Source organism: Cherax quadricarinatus, chromosome 8 (assembly GCF_038502225.1).
Source record: "Cherax quadricarinatus isolate ZL_2023a chromosome 8, ASM3850222v1, whole genome shotgun sequence".
In the NCBI taxonomy this organism is placed as follows: Eukaryota; Metazoa; Arthropoda; class Malacostraca; order Decapoda; family Parastacidae; genus Cherax; species Cherax quadricarinatus.
This window is the reverse complement of record NC_091299.1, coordinates 22,128,093-22,147,110: the sequence shown is the minus strand read 5'-3', so window position 1 is coordinate 22,147,110 and position 19,018 is coordinate 22,128,093. Positions and strand designations below refer to the sequence as shown.

General features: G+C 39.2%; 1 protein-coding gene across 4 annotated transcripts; it reads right to left on the bottom strand.

Moving 5' to 3' along the window:
* Positions 1 to 2,595: 2,595 nt before the first annotated feature.
* Nup50 (nuclear pore complex protein Nup50) lies at positions 2,596 to 18,968 on the bottom strand. 4 transcript variants are annotated; one of them, XM_053771999.2, is made up of 2 exons: positions 18,848 to 18,968; positions 2,596 to 5,163 (listed from the first exon to the last, which is right to left on the bottom strand). In XM_053771999.2, exons 1-2 carry the CDS (start codon positions 18,951 to 18,953, stop codon positions 3,662 to 3,664), a joined length of 1,608 nt encoding a protein of 535 aa, XP_053627974.1. In that variant the 5' UTR covers positions 18,954 to 18,968; the 3' UTR covers positions 2,596 to 3,661. The 4 variants fall into 4 exon arrangements, with proteins under 4 accessions (XP_053627974.1, XP_053627976.1, XP_053627977.1 ...); XM_053772001.2 differs by lacking the exon at positions 18,848 to 18,968 and adding an exon at positions 18,672 to 18,790; XM_053772002.2 differs by lacking the exon at positions 18,848 to 18,968 and adding an exon at positions 18,605 to 18,686.
* Between the last annotated feature and the right edge of the window lie 50 nt (positions 18,969 to 19,018).

Sequence of the window (19,018 nt, the reverse complement as noted above, 5' to 3'; positions counted from 1 at the left end):
CCGTAGCATAGTCAAAGAAGAGCGGAGGTCAGACAAATCGAAGGAGTCAATCGAAACCCCGGTACCTCAAGCAGGTGAGGAGACAGCACCAACAAGAGGTCCAGGGGCATCAGGAGCGTCTGAAGAGTGGTCAAAAAATGAGGCAGGGTCAGAATGGGGTGTGGTATCAAGAAGGGGCCCGGGGGTAGTAGGTTCATGGACTGGGTTCTCTATGGTTAGGTTACTTTTCTTTTTGTTTTTAAGAAAAAAAAAAAAGAAAAGAAAAAAGAAAAAAAAGAATAAAAAAAGGAGGAGCAGGGAGGAATAGTTCCCAGGAGGAATGAAAGGGTCAGAAATCTCCCTCTGCACCTAAGAGGACCTCAGCACCACAAGTAGCGCAGATGCAGCATGGAACCAGTGCCAGTAAACCAGCAATCCGGGATAGCGACCTCACATCTGCCGCGCTACCTCGGTGGACAAAATAGAGGGTGGCCGGATATCCACCACAAAGCATACCTCCTTCGGCCACCACCCAGGGAATTCGAAAGGTGGCTTCCAGAGATACACCCATCGCCCGAAAGACACCCAAAGCCACCCTCCGGGATACCGTAGAGGAATGGGATGGACCCCAGTACCCTTTCCCCTACCTAGGAACTAGCGCGTCTGTGGGAAAAATCCCAAAGGCCAAAAAGAGGAAGGGCAAAAGGGAGGGGTGGGGAGGAGGAGGAGCAAAGGTAAAAGGGGAGGATGGGATAGGGAAGGTGGGATTGGGGGGTAATTAGGTTCGGTCTGAGGAAGGAGACCGACAGGTCTAATTCCTCAGACCAAGCGCCTCTTCACCACGCCAAGGAGCCCCCCTTGAAGAGGCATACACAAATAAAAAGCCCTAAGATTTGGAACCCCCTGCCTAAGCACTGAACAGTCCCCTATCAAACAATCGATTTAGCTATTGTTAGAAAGCACCTCATCTCCTTAATGTAAAAGAGACAGTGATACGCTATCATACAAAACCAGCTTTCATCCAACTGTCCATTCTTCTTCCAGCCTCCTTCAGTTCCTGTTACATAATTGGTAACATTTTATTTGTATTGTAAGCTAAGTAACTTGCTGTATCTTCACCATCTCTGTTCAATTACTCCACAACACTGAAGATCATTGACCCAGTTTAATTATTATAATCGAAGACAGTGCTAAACCGAGACCCAGTTTAAATAATATGCATTTACGTATTTTGTAATTGACCTTTTGTCATTAGCTACTTTTTGTGTATTTATGGTTGTAGTTAACTGCACTAAAGTCCTACTTAATAGTCTATGTTTAGTTTCTAAGTAGCATCCAAGCCTTTCGTTTATAATCATGTAGTGTTAAATCCTTAGGGTCACACAGTGCCTGGGGAATAAGAGACAATCAGATTTTGTTCCAAGAGCAGTATTATAATATTCATCCAGAGAGCACTAAACCCATAGGGGTCATACAGCACCTGAGGGAATAGAGGGCATTCAGGCTCAATTCAAGGAATTGGAGCACAGGTCCAATTCCTAAGATCAACAGCCCCTTACTAGCATCAAGGATACTACACCCATAAGAGTTATACAGCACCTAGAAGAATGGGAGGCATTCAAGTTCAGTCCAAAGATGAGCCCAATGATTTGGATCATTTATTATACTCAGGAAGAAGCACCAAACCTGTAGGACATATAGCACCTGGGAAAAGGGAAACAAAAGTTTGATCCAAGGAAAGGGAGGATAAGTCCACTACCTTGAATCTAGGCACCTTCCCACGAGAGGTCCTCAGATCAAAGCCCCTTACTGCCATTGTGAGTTAGGTAGTTACAATCACAGTCTTCTACTAGACATTTCTCGGCATAGTAGTGTTTTATTTACAAAAATGTGCCAAACCCATAGTACAAGTATTTTTTTTTTTTTTCAACAAGTCGGTCGTCTCCCACCAAGGCAGGGTGACCCAAAAAAGAAAGAAAAATCCCCAAAAAGAAAATACTTTCAGCATCATTCAACACTTTCACCCCACTCACACATTATCACTGCTTTTGCAGAGGTGCTCAGAATACAACAGCTTAGAAGCATATACGTATCAAGATACACAACATATCCCTCCAAACTGCCAATATCCCAAACCCCTCCTTTAAAGTGCAGGCATTGTACTTCCCATTTCCAGGACTCAAGTCCGACTATATGAAAATAACCGGTTTCCCTGAATCCCTTCACTAAATATTACCCTGCTCACACTCCAACAGATCGTCAGGTCCCAAGTATCATTCGTCTCCATTCACTCCTATCTAACACGCTCATGCACGCTTGCTGGAAGTCCAAGCCCCTCGCCCACAAAACCTCCTTTACAAGTATGTTAACATTTAATAGACAAATATACTATATTTTTGTTGCAGACACGAGTCTGGAAAACTGTATATTCATACCAAGTGCTAAACCCATAAAGGTCATATAGCACTACTGAGCAGAGAAGAAAGTTGTTGGATTTACAAAGGACTTTGACACAGTCAAGGTAATGTCTGGGTAACATTGTAAATATGGCCATAACCGTTTCGGTAAATCAGTCATTTTTATACAAAAAGCTCAAAAAGTTGAAGTAATAAAAAATTTTTTTCACATAAAATATTTTATTATTTAATTTATGACAAATGACAATCCAAAAATTACTTGAAATGTTCACTAGTAGAGTAACATTTTTCAAACTGATTAAAAAAAATAATTGGCATTACTAATTTAGGATGGTTTCTAAGAAAAAGTTGACACTGATGACTCACAATGAAATACCTGCATTTCCAACATAATGAAGTGTTTTATTTTGACTAATATGGTATTCATTTGGCATTGTCACACTCAAAATCAAAATGAATACTATAGGCTGCTGCACTGACAGGCATTACAATAAATGTATTAAATAGGTTCGAATTAATAAAATGACTATGCAATAAAAAAAATTTGTCTTTCATCCCTACAGCATACTTGATTTTAGGATAAAAATGACAGCACATAACTTTTGATAAAGAGATGTTATGATGTTTTAGCATTTAAACCAAGCCTAAGTTTCCAGCATAAGCAAGTTTATTGTAAAGTTGTTTGACACTACTGTTAAATAATACACAACAGCTCTCCAATTAGATAGTTTGATTCAACATTATTATTAAATGGTCTCCTGCAAATAATTTTGAATATTTTATTGATGATGTGCTCAGTGATTTTCTACACCTACACCAATCTTTATGAAGAACCTCTCTTGTGAATGTCAATATTGATGAGTTTGAGCAATAGTTTAAGAAATGAATTCTGAAGCACAAAATGAGCCCAAATCAAACTATTTTAAGGAGAGAATTTCTGGGTATCTGCAGTTTCTGGATTTGCTATGTCTAGGATTGTAACCCTCCATAAATTTGGAAGGCTGTCACCTAGCATTTGAAAATACAGCATAACCACATTTATGCAATGCCTAACATCTGGAGTAGATAACCATAGTTTTTTGTCTTCATACAAATAATCCATTTTTTTTAGCTTGAAAGCCAATTAATTTAAAGCATTTTCCAAAAACAAATTTTTAATAAAAAATATTTAATATTTTTCAATCGAGCATCCTTATCCAAAATACTTTCATCGGAACCAATATTTCTCTATTAAACTTTTTTTTTCACATACTCTATGCCAAAACCTATTTTTTGAGCTCATCAATTTTTTGTAGCAAATTATCAGCATCTTCAACAGTTTTGACACGTATCAACATCTTAACAGGCTCAGTGGATGTAGATTTTCCATCAAGAGGAGGGTTGGGGACACAGGCAATAATCACACCATTCTTCCCAGCACGCATTGCTGGAACAGAAGCATTAAGAATAATGTTGAGCAAGATATTACCTAAATTTGTTAGTGCTCTGATTACCAGCTGAGTCTTGTCTCCAGCAGGCTTGAGGAACAATGTACCTACTCCCTTTTCTACATACTCTTTATCCTTCATGTAGAATAATTTACATTTTTTTTCATAGAGGGCACCATCCTCTTTCACTTCATTTACTTCAACTTTAGGTGGCTCGTCATTTGATTCATCATCTACTTCAGCTTTGCCTACACTGCTTCCAGCAACTTCTGATGTATTACTATTACCATTCCCAAAAGTGAACCCTTTTGATGGTGAATTAGACTGTGAAGAACTTAAATCACCAAAAATTAATCCTATATTCTTACTACCACCAAAAATTGAGGATTCTGGATTTTTACTGCTAGTACCAAAGCCCCCAAATGTGAATCCAGATGTTGTATCAGCAGCCTCTGTTTTCTTCTCAGATTCTGTTGCATTGGAACCTGAGCTGAAAAACATTTTATTTGGCTCCAAACTCTTCTCAGTTGTTGGTGCATTTGGAGGTGCTGTGATAGGTCCAGAGGTTAATTTGTTACTTAATGGACTCTCTTTACATGTGTCCACTGAAATTAATGGCTTATTTTCTTTCTCACTACCTTCATCCTTTTTTAAACTGTTTGATGCTCCTGCATCTGAGTCACTTTCCCCTCCAGATGCAGGGGGATATTTTCTGGTTAATTCCTCAAAGTGCTTCTTGTAGTCATCAAAGACAGGTGACAAATTGACATGTGGATTCTTGTCAAGGTGTTGTTTAACCCAAAGAAGTACACCTTCATTCAATGCCTTTAGATGAGCAAGGAAAATCTTACTACCTCCTTTACCAGTTGAGTCAGCAATTGCCTTTGTTGGTCCAACACCATTAGTATTGCTAGAATCTACTGTCTTTTGATCTGTGGATGCAGTGTCCTGTGTGAATTTAAATGGCTGTGTGGTAGTTTTGCTCTCACATGAGTTAGTTTCAGGTTTTGTAATAGAATTTGTATTTGTGCTAGGCATACTTGAAAAGTCAAAAGATGGTTTTGCTGCAGTCTCGTTAGAATTTTTACTTAGAAAACTAAAAGAAGGTTGACTAGTAGAATCTTTGTTTACACCAAATCCAGTAAATGAAGTGAATCCTTTGAACACTGATTGTGAGGAAGTGTTTCCTGCCACACCTCTTCTCCGTGCTTTTTTTATTTGCCGTACAACCAATTGTTCGGATGATGCTTGATTAAAGGTGCCCATCTCTTCTGGCTCTTCTTCATCTGCCCAGTTATCGTGGTTCAATTCCTTCGCTGCAATTCGCTTGGCCATACTATCTGAAAGAAAAATATAAATGTGAGATATCAGAAGCACATGTTTTCCTATGCGTAGCTGCAAAAAGCAACAAGACAAATTTCTCTACCCTAAAGTGAAGAGTAGCAATTTTTATTCATACAGCACAACATTATATGTGAAGTTCCAGAAAAAAAAAAAACATAGTTCAAGGCATATACTGAAGAGAATTTTTTTATTCACTGTATGTTAATTAGCATTTTTCCACTAACTGCTGCAGGTCCAACAGATTTATCTGTAAATTTATTCAGCATTTCTGGACCCTTTACAGGTCCCAATTCACAGCAAAGCAACTTCTCATAACACACACATGCACACACATGCAAAGGAAATTATTTCTATTTTATTTAATGTACAAATGTTAAATACATACTGTACTCTAAGAGCAAACTTAAATGAGAAAATATCCAGTTTCATAACATATGCACTGTAAGTTTTTTTTTTTTTAACTTACAGTAATGTTAGCTGCTTTGTTTGCTGTCATTCATGCATATTGTACAACATTGTTTATCAACCAAGCTACTGTACATTGAAATTTACTTGCAATAGTTGAAGATGGCTACATCTTATATGTATTCAATGATGTTAAAACTGAATTGTTTTCTTTAGTCCTGTAAGATTGACAATATGAATACACCACATAGCTGGGTGGAAAGAGGGCATTTACTAGATGTAATACAACAGTGCCAATAGAGCCTGTTACCAGCTTATCACCAGCATATTACACGAAATGATATGTCTAATTTTATTTTAACGAAAACAACTGGAAAAGTTGGATACACTATGCTCACTGAAGATAAAATTAGGGTATTTTCTTGCAGTGTAAGAGTTAGGCTAGACTTCAGAGTATACTAAATGTTATGAAGCATTCTGACATTTGCTGAATACTAGTCATGAAATGAGATTCATGGCAAAAGAAAATAACTGAAGTACAAAAAATATAAACAAATATGAATTATTATTACAGTATGCTTACTGGCATAAATAGTTTACACATTATTTAATTCTTTCACCCATTTCCATTAAATGGCACTTATCTGCAATAAATTCCATTACATGGCGGATTTTTTTTTAATTAACACATTGGCCATTTCCCACCAAGGCAGGGAGGCTCAAAAAAGAAAAACTTTCATCATCATTCACTCTATCAATGTCTTGCCAGAGGCATGCTTATACTACAGTTATAAAACTGCAACATTAACACCCCTTCTTCAGAGTGTCAGCACTGTACTTCCCATCTCCAGGAATCAAGTCTGGCCTGCAATAAATTCCATTACATGGCACTTACCTGCAATAAATTCTATCATCCATCTATTGTTCCATTTGATCAATTTATCAGTCTTATTTTTTTTATACACAGACCACTGTTATGGGCTAAGAGCTGTTATCCTACCTAAGCTCATTTCAAAGCCGAGCCCAACTTATGGTATATGACCACAAAGCTGACTAACACTTAGAGCAATAAGTACCTACTTACTGCTAAGTGAACTGGGGCAGCAGCTGCAAGCATGTGTGATGGATCTAGTCATTTGTATTACTGTAATTTCTTTTGTACAAGACTTTTTTCTTCTCTAATTTTAACACACATCATAAAAACCACTTGCCTCCACTCACTCCTACCTAACATGCTCACACACGCCTGCTGGATGTTCAAGCCCCTCAGTACAAACAGCCTTCCTTATCTCTTCCCTCCAACCTTTCCTATGTTTATATGGTTTTATATTCCATCTTTAAGTCATTTATATGAATTAGAAATTTATTTGGACAAGAGCTGATTTTTTGTGGTGGTATAAAATGCAAAATTCAGAGAAGAGAGGGATGATCAAGATGATTGGGTCATTAAAAAAAAAAAATAATAAACTGGCTGACCAAGGTGTACATTGAAAATCTGGGCTGGATGTCACAGAAAGGGTTGGAAGGAAGGTTGAGTGGAATTTCATGAATATTCAGAAATTATAATAAAAACCAAGAAATAAACCCAAAAGGGTCATACAGCAGAGCAGGGCAGGTTGTGCTTGCTTGATTAGAAACTAGCAAAGGTAGAGTTAGAAAGGGTTGTGAGAAGTGTTAAAAGTAGTACCATCAAGTTTGTGTAATAAATTTGTTGCTGTAATTATTATTATTATTATCCAAACTAAGAGCTCAACTACCAGGGTCATACAATGCCGTAGGGTAGAGTTAGTAAGGGTGGAGAGGATTGCTAAAGAAAGTATAATCAAAGGTTGTGTAATAAATCTGTTGCTGTCAAAAAGTCAAGAGGGAGTCTGAGTCAAAGGTGGGGGGCCATCGGCAAGGAGGGAAGATAAAGTAAGGGTGTTTGAGCGGTGATGTCGAAGGTAAATTTTGCATGATTGCCGATAGACTGTACAGTCTAACAGAATATGACAAACTGAAATGAGACCCTGACAATTGGCTGGGCTCCTCTCCGTGAAATACCCATTAGTGAAACGTGTGCCTGATGCAAAGACGGGAAAGTGTAGTCCTCCAACCACGACATCGATAAGACGATGGCCAGGGTCCTAAACTCTGCTTGATAGTGTAATTTGTTATAAATTAATTCAGATCAACATTGTTGCCAATGGTTGCAAAGGTAGCTAGAGATGATAGCAAAATAATGAGAACGAAATACCTCTATATGAACCTGGAAGGTCATGTACTGCTGATCGTGCAGCCGAGTCTGCCTGTTCGTTGCCCTGAACATCAACGTGACCAGGGACCCAGCAGAAAGCAATTTCTTTTTTTTTTTTTGCTACAAATGCGGTGCAACCAAAGTTGTCTGTGAAGAACTAAAGGACGGGGCAAGTTAAGGTTTTGGTAGCTTGAAAAGCACTAGAGGAGTCCGAGACTACCAGAAACTACGAGGTACGTCTGGATGCAATACGGATAATCGCTATGAGAATTGCATCCAGTCCAGTAGTGAAGATGCTAGCCGAGTCTAATAAATGACCTCATACAACACTGTCCGGGAACAATGCTGCAAACCCGACACCGTCAGAGGGTTTAGAACCCTCAATGTTACCTGCAACAGCCCGAGAATGAGACCGGAAGTGGTTAAGAAAAAAGGGAGTGAGAAGCCGCTAAGTATTTGAGCTTTCATGCACAGCAGTGGGGAGGAACAGACACAAACTGTTGGAACCTCCCGAGGGAAAAGGAAACTTAGATGCTAGATGTAAATACAGTGGACCCTCGACCAACGATGGCATCGTCTAACGTTAAATCCGACTAGCGATACATTTTAACGCAAAAATTTTGCCTCGACTAGCGCTAAAAAACTCGACCAACACTATTCGTTCCATCTGAGATGCGTCCACTTGTGGCCAGTGTTTACAAGCCAGCCAGCCACTGCGGTCCCATCCAAACATACAATCAGAACATTTCATATTATCACAGTGTTTTTAGTGATTGCACCTGCAAAATAAGTCACCATGGGCCCCAAGAAAGCTTCTAGTGCCAACCCTACAGCAAAAAGGGTGAGAATTACTATGGATATGAAGAAAGAGATCATTGCTAAGTATGAAAGTGGAGTGTGTGTCTCCGAGCTGGCCAGGTTGTACACAAAACCCCAATCAACCATCGCTACTATTGTGGCCAAGAAAACGGCAATCAAGGAAGCTGTTGTTAGGTAAGACACATATGCAACAGTTAGACAACTTTATTCCGAAACGTTTCGCCTACACAGTAGGCTTCTTCAGTCGAATACAGAAAGTAGGCAGGAACAGTAGAGATGTGAAGACGATGTAATCAGTCCATCACCCTTGAAGTCGTAGAATTTGAGGTTGTCAGTCCCTCAGCCTGGAGAAGTTCAGGGACTGACAACCTCAAATTCTACGACTTCAAGGGTGATGGACTGATTACATCGTCTTCACATCTCTACTGTTCCTGCCTACTTTCTGTATTCGACTGAAGAAGCCTACTGTGTAGGCGAAACGTTTCGGAATAAAGTTGTCTAACTGTTGCATATGTGTCTTACCTAACAACCTGTCGGTATTGTATACCATTTTAATGTTCAAGGAAGCTGTTCTTGCCAAAGGTGCAACTATGTTTTCAAAACTGAGATCACAAGTGATAGAAGATGTTGAGAGACTGTTATTGGTGTGGATAAACGAAAAACAGATAGCAGGAGATAGCATCTCTCAAGCGATCGTATGTGAAAAGGCTAGGAAGTTGCATGACGATTTAATTAGAAAAATGCCTGCAACTAGTGGTGATGTGAGTGAATTTAAGGCCAGCAAAGGTTGGTTTGAGAGATTTAAGAATTGTAGTGGCATACATAGTGTGATAAGGCATGAGTTTGGACCAAAAAGCAGCTGAAAAATATGTGCAGGAATTCAAGGAGTACATAGACAGTGAAGAACTGAAACCTGAACAAGTGTTTAATTGTGACACTGACAATGTTGTGAAACACTTTAGGAATGTCATAAAGGAACGGGAGGTACAGGCCTCTATGGACAGATATGTTGTGCGACAGATGTCCAGTGACTCTCAAGCTGCTCCTAGTGGCATTAAAAGATGGCATTAAAAGAAGAAGGGAAGTAACCCCAGAAAAGGACTTGACACCTCAAGTCCTAATGGAAGGGGATTCCCCTTCTAAACACTAACACCATCCACAGTCTCCCCTCCTCCCATCCCATCAATCATCACCAGATCTTCAATAAAGGTAAGTGTCATGTAATTGTACATGTCTTCTTCAGTTTGTGTGTATTAAAATTAATATTTCATGTGGTAAAATGGTAAAAAAAAATTTTTTCAATACTTTTGGGTGTCTTGCATGGATTAATTTGATTTCCATTATTTCTTATGGGGAAAATTAACTCGACTAACGATAATTTCGATTAACGATGAGCTCTCAGGAACGGATTAATATAGTTGGTCGAGGGTCCACTGTATAAAGGGGGCGACTAAGAGAAGTGTAGGGTCTTCTCTTCCCATGTTTATTCACCAGTCAAGTCTTCCCAGAGTGGAATCTTCTCTCCAAGTGGAGACAAAAAGGGACAGAGTAAATGAACATTGAACAAATAATGGACCTCTACTAATGCCCGTTACTATCCTGTATGTAGACGGATCGTGAAGATCATGAGAGCAGACAAAACAATGGAGGCAATGGGAATCACAGCAATCATTTAAGGATGGAACATTCGCCTCTGCATATAGGCTCTTGACACGGAAGGATAGAAAAGCACCTAGACATAAATGCAATCCCTGATGATGGATGGGATCCAGTTTAGGAGGAGTTGTGGGAGAGGCCGCAGAATATATTTGGTCACCATAGTCTAGTTTTGATAAAATTAAGGTTGAATGAAGTAGAAGGAGAGTTTGACGATACGCCCCCCACAAAAGATGAGCAAGGGTTTTATGAAGGTTCAGCCAGCTATAGCAAGTGTGGCTTTCCGTGAGGTAATGTGAGGTTTCCAGAACAGCTGGCGAGATCAAACAGAAGGCCAAGAAACCTACCGTATCACGTTCAGGGATATGGAAGCCATACAGGTACAAGGAGTATCAGAGACAACAAAACATCTGGTGAAAGTAATCTGGTGTGTTTTAGCACCTTAGCACCAGAAAATTTAAACCCACTCGTAGTGGCCCAATGGGAAACGTGGTTGACAGTATTCTGGAGTGAAGCTGCTACTAGGCAACAGCCAATACCTGCACAGGCTATAGCAAAGTCATTGACATAAAGTGATGACCTGTAGCTCGATCGCTAGTGCACTTGGCACACGCACCGAGGTATGGGGGTTCAATTCCCCGGTATGGCAGGAAACATAAGGACGTGTTTCCTCAAGGAATCTACTGTCCATGTTAACCCATCAGTAAAATGGGTAACTGGGTGTTAGTCGACTGGTGTGGGTCGCGTCCTGGGACAAAAATTTACCTAATTTGCCCAAAATGCTCTGTGGCTTTCTATATAGTATTATGTCATTGATGTCAGCTAGGCCTGTATACCTTGTACATGTACTTGTAGAAATAGAGATATTATATTATTATTAACCCGTAAACGGTCCAAACGTATATATACGTTCTCTCCCGTAGTGCCCCAACTTTGAGAAAAAAAAAATCTTTTTTTTTTTTTTTTTTTTTTAATAGGAAAAAAGAGCATATGGTACCCAGGCATCCCCAATTATTTTAATATGGCGCACAGTGAATGCGCACACCCATTCTCTCATGCCTAGGCGACTCAGGCTTATCGTGGCAATGTTGAATGACAAAAAAAAACGTATATACGTATACGTTTGGGGCACTAGCGGTAAAAACGTATATATACGTTTGGTCCGTTTACGGGCTAAATACAGCCTCTCCTCACTTAGTGACATACTCATTTACTGACGACTCAGACTTACGACAGGATCTCTGACCAGTATGCATACCTAAATAATGTATATCAGAGCTTATTTCCTCTATTCTGTTTATTACAATATACAGTACACTACTGTATAAACATTTAAATGGTGCAAAGGTGATATTAAAACATCAGAGATGGTTGACATAAATCCAGTACCATGATAGTATGCTCCTTGCTTAATGACCAATTCATTTACCGACCTACTCTTAGGGATGGAACCCCCTTCGTTAAGTGAGAAGAGGTGTATAGGGTTCGCTACTACCTGCAGTTTCAGTTGATGGTACATGCCAAAGACAAGGATGAAGAGACTCGTAAGATACATAGTATATAGCCAAAGCAAGGTCAAGGAGAAATATCTATTAGAATGTATTCTAGAGCATGGAATTCAGAACAAACCCACACATCATGGATATTGTGAGAGTTGATGTCCCTGTCTGAAAGCAGTAGTTCAACCAGGGGATGAGAGAGAGAGTGATTTCCTGGGAAGAAATAAAGTGAGTGACTGAAAAGCATCCTTCATGGGCCCCTAAAGCAAGAGGCAGATGGAATACCATTATTAGGTATAATTTTAGACAGTTCTGGATGATTACAATTTTCCTCAATAGTCTCTGATGTGGGACCCTGTCAAAAGCCTTACTGAAGTCCATATACACAATATCATATTCATTACCATGATTTACCTCCTCAAATACCTTAGTGAAAAAAGTTAATAAATTCGTAAGGCACGAACGCCCCTTTGTAAAACCATACTGAGTCGTTGATTAATTTATGCTTTTCAAGGTGGCTACGAACCCACCTTAGCAATTATTGATTCCATAAATTTTCCCCACTATGAAGGCTAGGCTTATTGGTCTATAGTTCGAAGCTAAGGACCTGTCACCTGCTTTGAAAATAGGTATCACATTTGCCATTTTTCCACTTATCTGGCACCATGCCAGTTTGTAGTGATATGTTGAAAAGATTAGCCAAAGGTTTGCTAAGTTCCTCTTTACATTCCTTTAGAACCCTTGCATACAGTGCATCAGGGCCTGGGGATTTGTTAGGTTTTAATTTATCTATTTGCCTAAGGACCATGTCACTTGTGACCCTAATCGTGCATAGTTTATCGTCCTGTTCTACATAATTTATTATTTTTGGAATATCGCTAGTAACTTCCTGTGTAAAAACTGAGAGGAAGTATGTGTTAAAAATTCTACACATTTCCTTATCATTGTCCGTGAACTGACCTGAGTAACTTTTGAGTGGGCCTATCTTGTCCCTGATCTTACTTCTGTATACCTGAAACAATTCTTTTGGGTTAGTCTTCAATTCTCTTGCAACTTTAACCTCATAATCTCTTTTTGCTTTTCTTATTCCCTTTTTTATTTCTCTTTAACTGAATATATTGATTTCTTAACTGCCCCTCTCCTCTTTTGATGTGCCTATACGTATATGCCTCTCTTCTGACCAATGAGATGTTTTAACCCTTTGACTGTCGCGGCTGTATATATACGTCTTACGAGGTACCGTGTTTGACGTATATTTTTTTTTATTATCACACTGGCCGATTCCCACCAAGGCAGGGTGGCCCGAAAAAGAAAAACTTTCACCATCATTCACTCCATCACTGTCTTGCCAGAAGGGTGCTTTACACTACAGTTTTTAAACTGCAACATTAACACCCCTCCTTCAGAGTGCAGGCACTGTACTTCCCATCTCCAGGACTCAAGTCCGGCCTGCCGGTTTCCCTGAATCCCTTCATAAATGTTACTTTGCTCACACTCCAACAGCACGTCAAGTATTAAAAACCATTTGTCTCCATTCACTCCTATCAAACACGCTCACGCATGCCTGCTGGAAGTCCAAGCCCCTCGCACACAAAACCTCCTTTACCCCCTCCCTCCAACCCTTCCTAGGCCGACCCCTACCCCGCCTTCCTTCCACTACAGACTGATACACTCTTGAAGTCATTCTGTTTCGCTCCATTCTCTCTACATGTCCGAACCACCTCAACAACCCTTCCTCAGCCCTCTGGACAACAGTTTTGGTAATCCCGCACCTCCTCCTAACTTCCAAGCTACGAATTCTCTGCATTATATTCACACCACACATTGCCCTCAGACATGACATCTCCACTGCCTCCAGCCTTCTCCTCGCTGCAACATTCATCACCCACGCTTCACACCCATATAAGAGCGTTGGTAAAACTATACTCTCATACATTCCCCTCTTTGCCTCCAAGGACAAAGTTCTTTGTCTCCACAGACTCCTAAGTGCACCACTCACTCTTTTTCCCTCATCAATTCTATGATTCACCTCATCTTTCATAGACCCATCCGCTGACACGTCCACTCCCAAATATCTGAATACGTTCACCTCCTCCATACTCTCTCCCTCCAATCTGATATTCAATCTTTCATCACCTAATCTTTTTGTTATCCTCATAACCTTACTCTTTCCTGTATTCACCTTTAATTTTCTTCTTTTGCACACCCTACCAAATTCATCCACCAATCTCTGCAACTTCTCTTCAGAATCTCCCAAGAGCAGCTGTGACAACTCCCATTTTGTGTGTGATTCTTTATCTTTTAACTCCACGCCTCTTGCCAAGACCCTCGCATTTACTTCTCTTACAACCCCATCTATAAATATATTAAACAACCACGGTGACATCACACATCCTTGTCTAAGGCCTACCTTTACTGGGAAAAAATTTCCCTCTTTCCTACATACTCTAACTTGAGCCTCACTATCCTCGTAAAAACTCTTCACTGCTTTCAGTAACCTACCTCCTACACCATACACTTGCAACATCTGCCACATTGCCCCCCTATCCACCCTGTCATACGCCTTTTCCAAATCCATAAATGCCACAAAGACCTCTTTAGCCTTATCTAAATACTGTTCACTTATATGTTTCACTGTAAACACCTGGTCCACACACCCCCTACCTTTCCTAAAGCCTCCTTGTTCATCTGCTATCCTATTCTCCGTCTTACTCTTAATTCTTTCAATTATAACTCTACCATACACCTTACCAGGTACACTCAACAGACTTATCCCCCTATAATTTTTGCACTCTCTTTTATCCCCTTTGCCTTTATACAAAGGAACTATGCATGCTCTCTGCCAATCCCTAGGTACCTTACCCTCTTCCATACATTTATTAAATAATTGCACCAACCACTCCAAAACTATATCCCCACCTGCTTTTAACATTTCTATCTTTATCCCATCAATCCCGGCTGCCTTACCCCCTTTCATTTTACCTACTGCCTCACGAACTTCCCCCACACTCACAACTGGCTCTTCCTCACTCCTACAAGATGTTATTCCTCCTTGCCCTATACACGAAATCACAGCTTCCCTATCTTCATCAACATTTAACAATTCCTCAAAATATTCCCTCCATCTTCCCAATACCTCTAACTCTCCATTTAATAACTCTCCTCTCCTATTTTTAACTGACAAATCCATTTGTTCTCTAGGCTTTCTTAACTTGTTAATCTCACTCCAAAACTTTTTCTTATTTTCAACAAAATTTGTTGATAACATCCCACCCACTCTCTCATTTGCTCTCTTTTTACATTGCTTCACCACTCTCTTAACTTCTCTCTTTTTCTCCATATACTCTTCCCTCCTTGCATCACTTCTACTTTGTAAAAAACTTCTCATATGCTAACTTTTTTCTCCCTTACTACTCTCTTTACATCATCATTCCACCAATCGCTCCTCTTCCCTCCTGCACCCACTTTCCTGTAACCACAAACTTCTGCTGAACACTCTAACACTACATTTTTAAACCTAGCCCATACCTCTTCGACCCCATTGCCTATGCTCTCATTAGCCCATCTATCCTCCAATAGCTGTTTATATCTTACCCTAACTGCCTCCTCTTTTAGTTTATAAACCTTCACCTCTCTCTTCCCTGATGCTTCTATTCTCCTTGTATCCCATCTACCTTTTACTCTCAGTGTAGCTAAATTCTAGCGGCTTCAAATCAAGCAGGAGAAAGCTGGTAGGCCCACATGTGAGAGAATGGGTCTGTGTGGTCAGTGTGCACCATATAAAAAAAATCCTGGAGCACGCAGTGCATAATGAGAAAAAAAAACTCCGACCGTTTTTTTTAATTAAAATGCCGACTTTGTGGTCTATTTTCATATAGTATTTATGGTTGTATTCTCGTTTTCTTGGTCTCACTTGATAGAATGGAAAACATATTATAGAAATAGAGGTGATTTTGATTGATTTTACTATAAAAAAAGAACCTGGAAATGGAGCTCAAAGTAGGGGAAATGTTTGATTTTTGCCAATGTTCAAAAGTAAACAAATGATGCCATTGTCCAATAAATGTCCAACTAGCCATTCTAATATGCAGTCATGAATGGGTTGATGTTATTTATACAATTATTACAGTATTGCAGTAGTCTGCATAATAGTAAGTCTTCCATTTTTTGTTTGAATAAAAATTCAAAATAGAAAGCAAGAGTAATATCAGAGGGGCCTGGAGACATGACTGATGAGCAAAGAAAATGTTATTTTAGAGCCAGGAATGTCTGCATTGTTCATTCTGGACCTTATTTTGAAATTGTCATATTTTTTAGTTTTTGTGAAATTGGCCAAATTGCAAATTTCTGACCACATTATTAGGTAGTTGAAATCGGTAAATGGGCAGTTTCTTGTACTCAGTCGATAGAAAAAATGGAGTTCTAAAGAAATAGCTATGAGTTTGGGCGACTGGAACAATGGAATTAGCCAAAAATAGGGCTCAAAGTGGGCGAAATCGCCGATTTGTAAACAGCGCCGAGGTCGCTAACTTCGCGAGAGCATAACTCCGTCAGTTTTCCTTCAAATTTCGTTTTTTTGGTGTCATTACAATCGGGAAAAGATTCTCTATCATTTCATAAGAAAAAATATTTTTTTTTTTTAAATTTTGCAACACCAGGAGACACCTCAGGATTGGGGGTTGCGACAGTCATTTAGGATCGTTTTTGTTTGATCCGAGTTACCTATTTGGAACATAAGTTGTCTGAGCAGCTAGAACTATGCCCTGGAAAATGCCATATTGGCAATCATCACCACCTACCTGACCCATAGTCAGGTCATTCCAGTTCAGCCCACCCAAGTAATTTTTCAGTCCTATGAAATCAGCCAAGTGTAAGTCAGGGAGAGAGACTTGATTGCTATTATTAGGGGAATTCCATGATATATTAAAACCGAGTGATTTGTGATCACTTTCCCCAAACTCGTCATTAACCTCAAGATTACTAATTAGTGTTTCCCTGCTGGCAAAAACCAAGTCAAGCAGGTTTTTTTCTCTAGTTGGTTCTGTCACAAACTGTTTTAAAAAAGTCCTGAATCGTATCAAGAAAGTCACTTGACTCTAAATTTCCAGTCAAATTGCTCCAGTCAATCTGTCTATAGTTGAAATATCCCATTATCACAACATTTTCGTATGTAGATGCCTTACAAAAATCATCCCATAGAAGTTTACTGCACTCAATAAGATTTGGGGCCCTGTAAATCACACCCAAAATTAGTTTTTCACGGCCCTTGAGAAGCTGTAACCAAACAGATTCAGTGGCTGTTGCTTCTAATTTTATATCTTGTCTAACACAACAATTTAAACTGTCTCTGACTTACATCACTACTCCACCACCCTTCCTGTTGACCCTGTCAGTGTGGAATAATTTATAGCCTTGTATGTGACATTCAAAAGGCATCTTATCTTTCAGACTGAGCCAGGTCTCTGTTATAGCAATAATATCTTTGCTTCCTGCACTTGCAATTAATCTTAGCTCATCTATCTTATTTCTTACACTCCTGCTATTAGTATAATAGACCTTAAGGGAGCTAGTCCCTTACTGCCCTCTGCTGTCTCCCTTTGTTTGCTGACCTGATCTAGTGTCTTTATTTATAACTTCATGATGAATGTCTTTTATACATTTACTGTTTTCAACCCAAGTGTTGCAACCTGACTGTGATACATAAACTTTGTTTCTATAAAGAATGATTTACAATTTCTACATAAAAGGCGACATTACTGACATACTCTGTGGAATGTCCCTGGTTATGCAGAGCATTTTGGGCTAAACAATGTCAAAAGACCTCTAATGACTCCATGCATGTGACCCAAGGCATTCAAGAAACAGGGTTAGTTACCCAAGAATAAGCAGGTTTATTTAGGCAAAGATACAAGTACGTACAATAATCATACATAGTGTAAATTACCTAGGATAATCTAAAGAGAGTCAGACAGTGACTTATTGACAGTGAGGTCATAGCTTATTTCCACTGGCATCCTCTTCCAAAGGTGACTCACACTAATACCAAGGTACCTACTTACTTACTAAGTGAACTGGTGTATGGAAGTATTTCCAGCACCTCCATATGCACCAGGAATGTAGGTAAGTTTATTCAAGTATACACAAATACAGTTACACAGATTATCATACATAGCAGCATATGTGTAAAGAACCTAAGATAACCCCTAAAAAAGTCAGACAGTGACTTATTTCCATTGGGGTCCTTCCATTGTGAGACCAATACACTGCTACTGTGCAGTGTTGTTGTAACTATGTTAAAAGTATAACAAAAGGAACGTTCCTTCTACTTTCCCCTCTTTCCGTTGCTTCATTAATTAGCAATAATCTTATAATTAGTGTTAAATAACTTCATGCATCCTGTGAGCCTTAAGGTTATTGTATGTTTCACCAACAGTAATTCTGAAATAATAATTTGTATTTGTAATCTTTCACAGCCAATAAATATTAATATTTTAGTCAAGTTTATATATTAATATATTGCACTGACGGCAGCCACAATCACTGCCTAATAATGGACCGCAAACCACTCGAAATTTTAGGTTGCCTAGTCCTTGTAATTCTAGCTTAAATGCCTCCCCAAACTATATTAAAGCTATAAAATGATACTATGAATAAATAAACTGTTTTCATCATATTGGGAGATGAAATATTCCAGCAAAAATCTCAAATTCAAAAGCGAGCGGAGTGGCACCATTCCCGCGCCTGACCTTCCTTCACCAGTCCTGTGCTCACCTCCCATGACTTAAACTTTAAGTCTCACCTCCTGCACCTCTTACAACTTACACTATTAGCTAGCACGTACAACCTTCCAAGATTATTACCTATGACATAAATAAATCTGAGTTCTTACCAATTTCAATAATGCCCCTATGGTGGCCTACACATCTGGTTGTCTTAAGTCAAGGTTGTGTAAACTATGAAATTATCTTCTTTAAATTTCATTATTTATACGTCTTAGTAATCAAATTTGTGCAAAATTATTATATTAAAATTGGAATTTACATTCTTATTATTACAGAAACGTACAGCAAAATACAGTGATAATTTGATGGTGTGGAAATTCTTCACCACTGTGTAACAAGTATCTGTGAAGGTTGGAGTCCAGCGCTGGGAATGTGTTCAGCTGCTTCATCTAAGAGAATTGGAACCTTTTTAATTCTTGTCAAAAAATGCATAATTAACATCGGTAACTTGTCA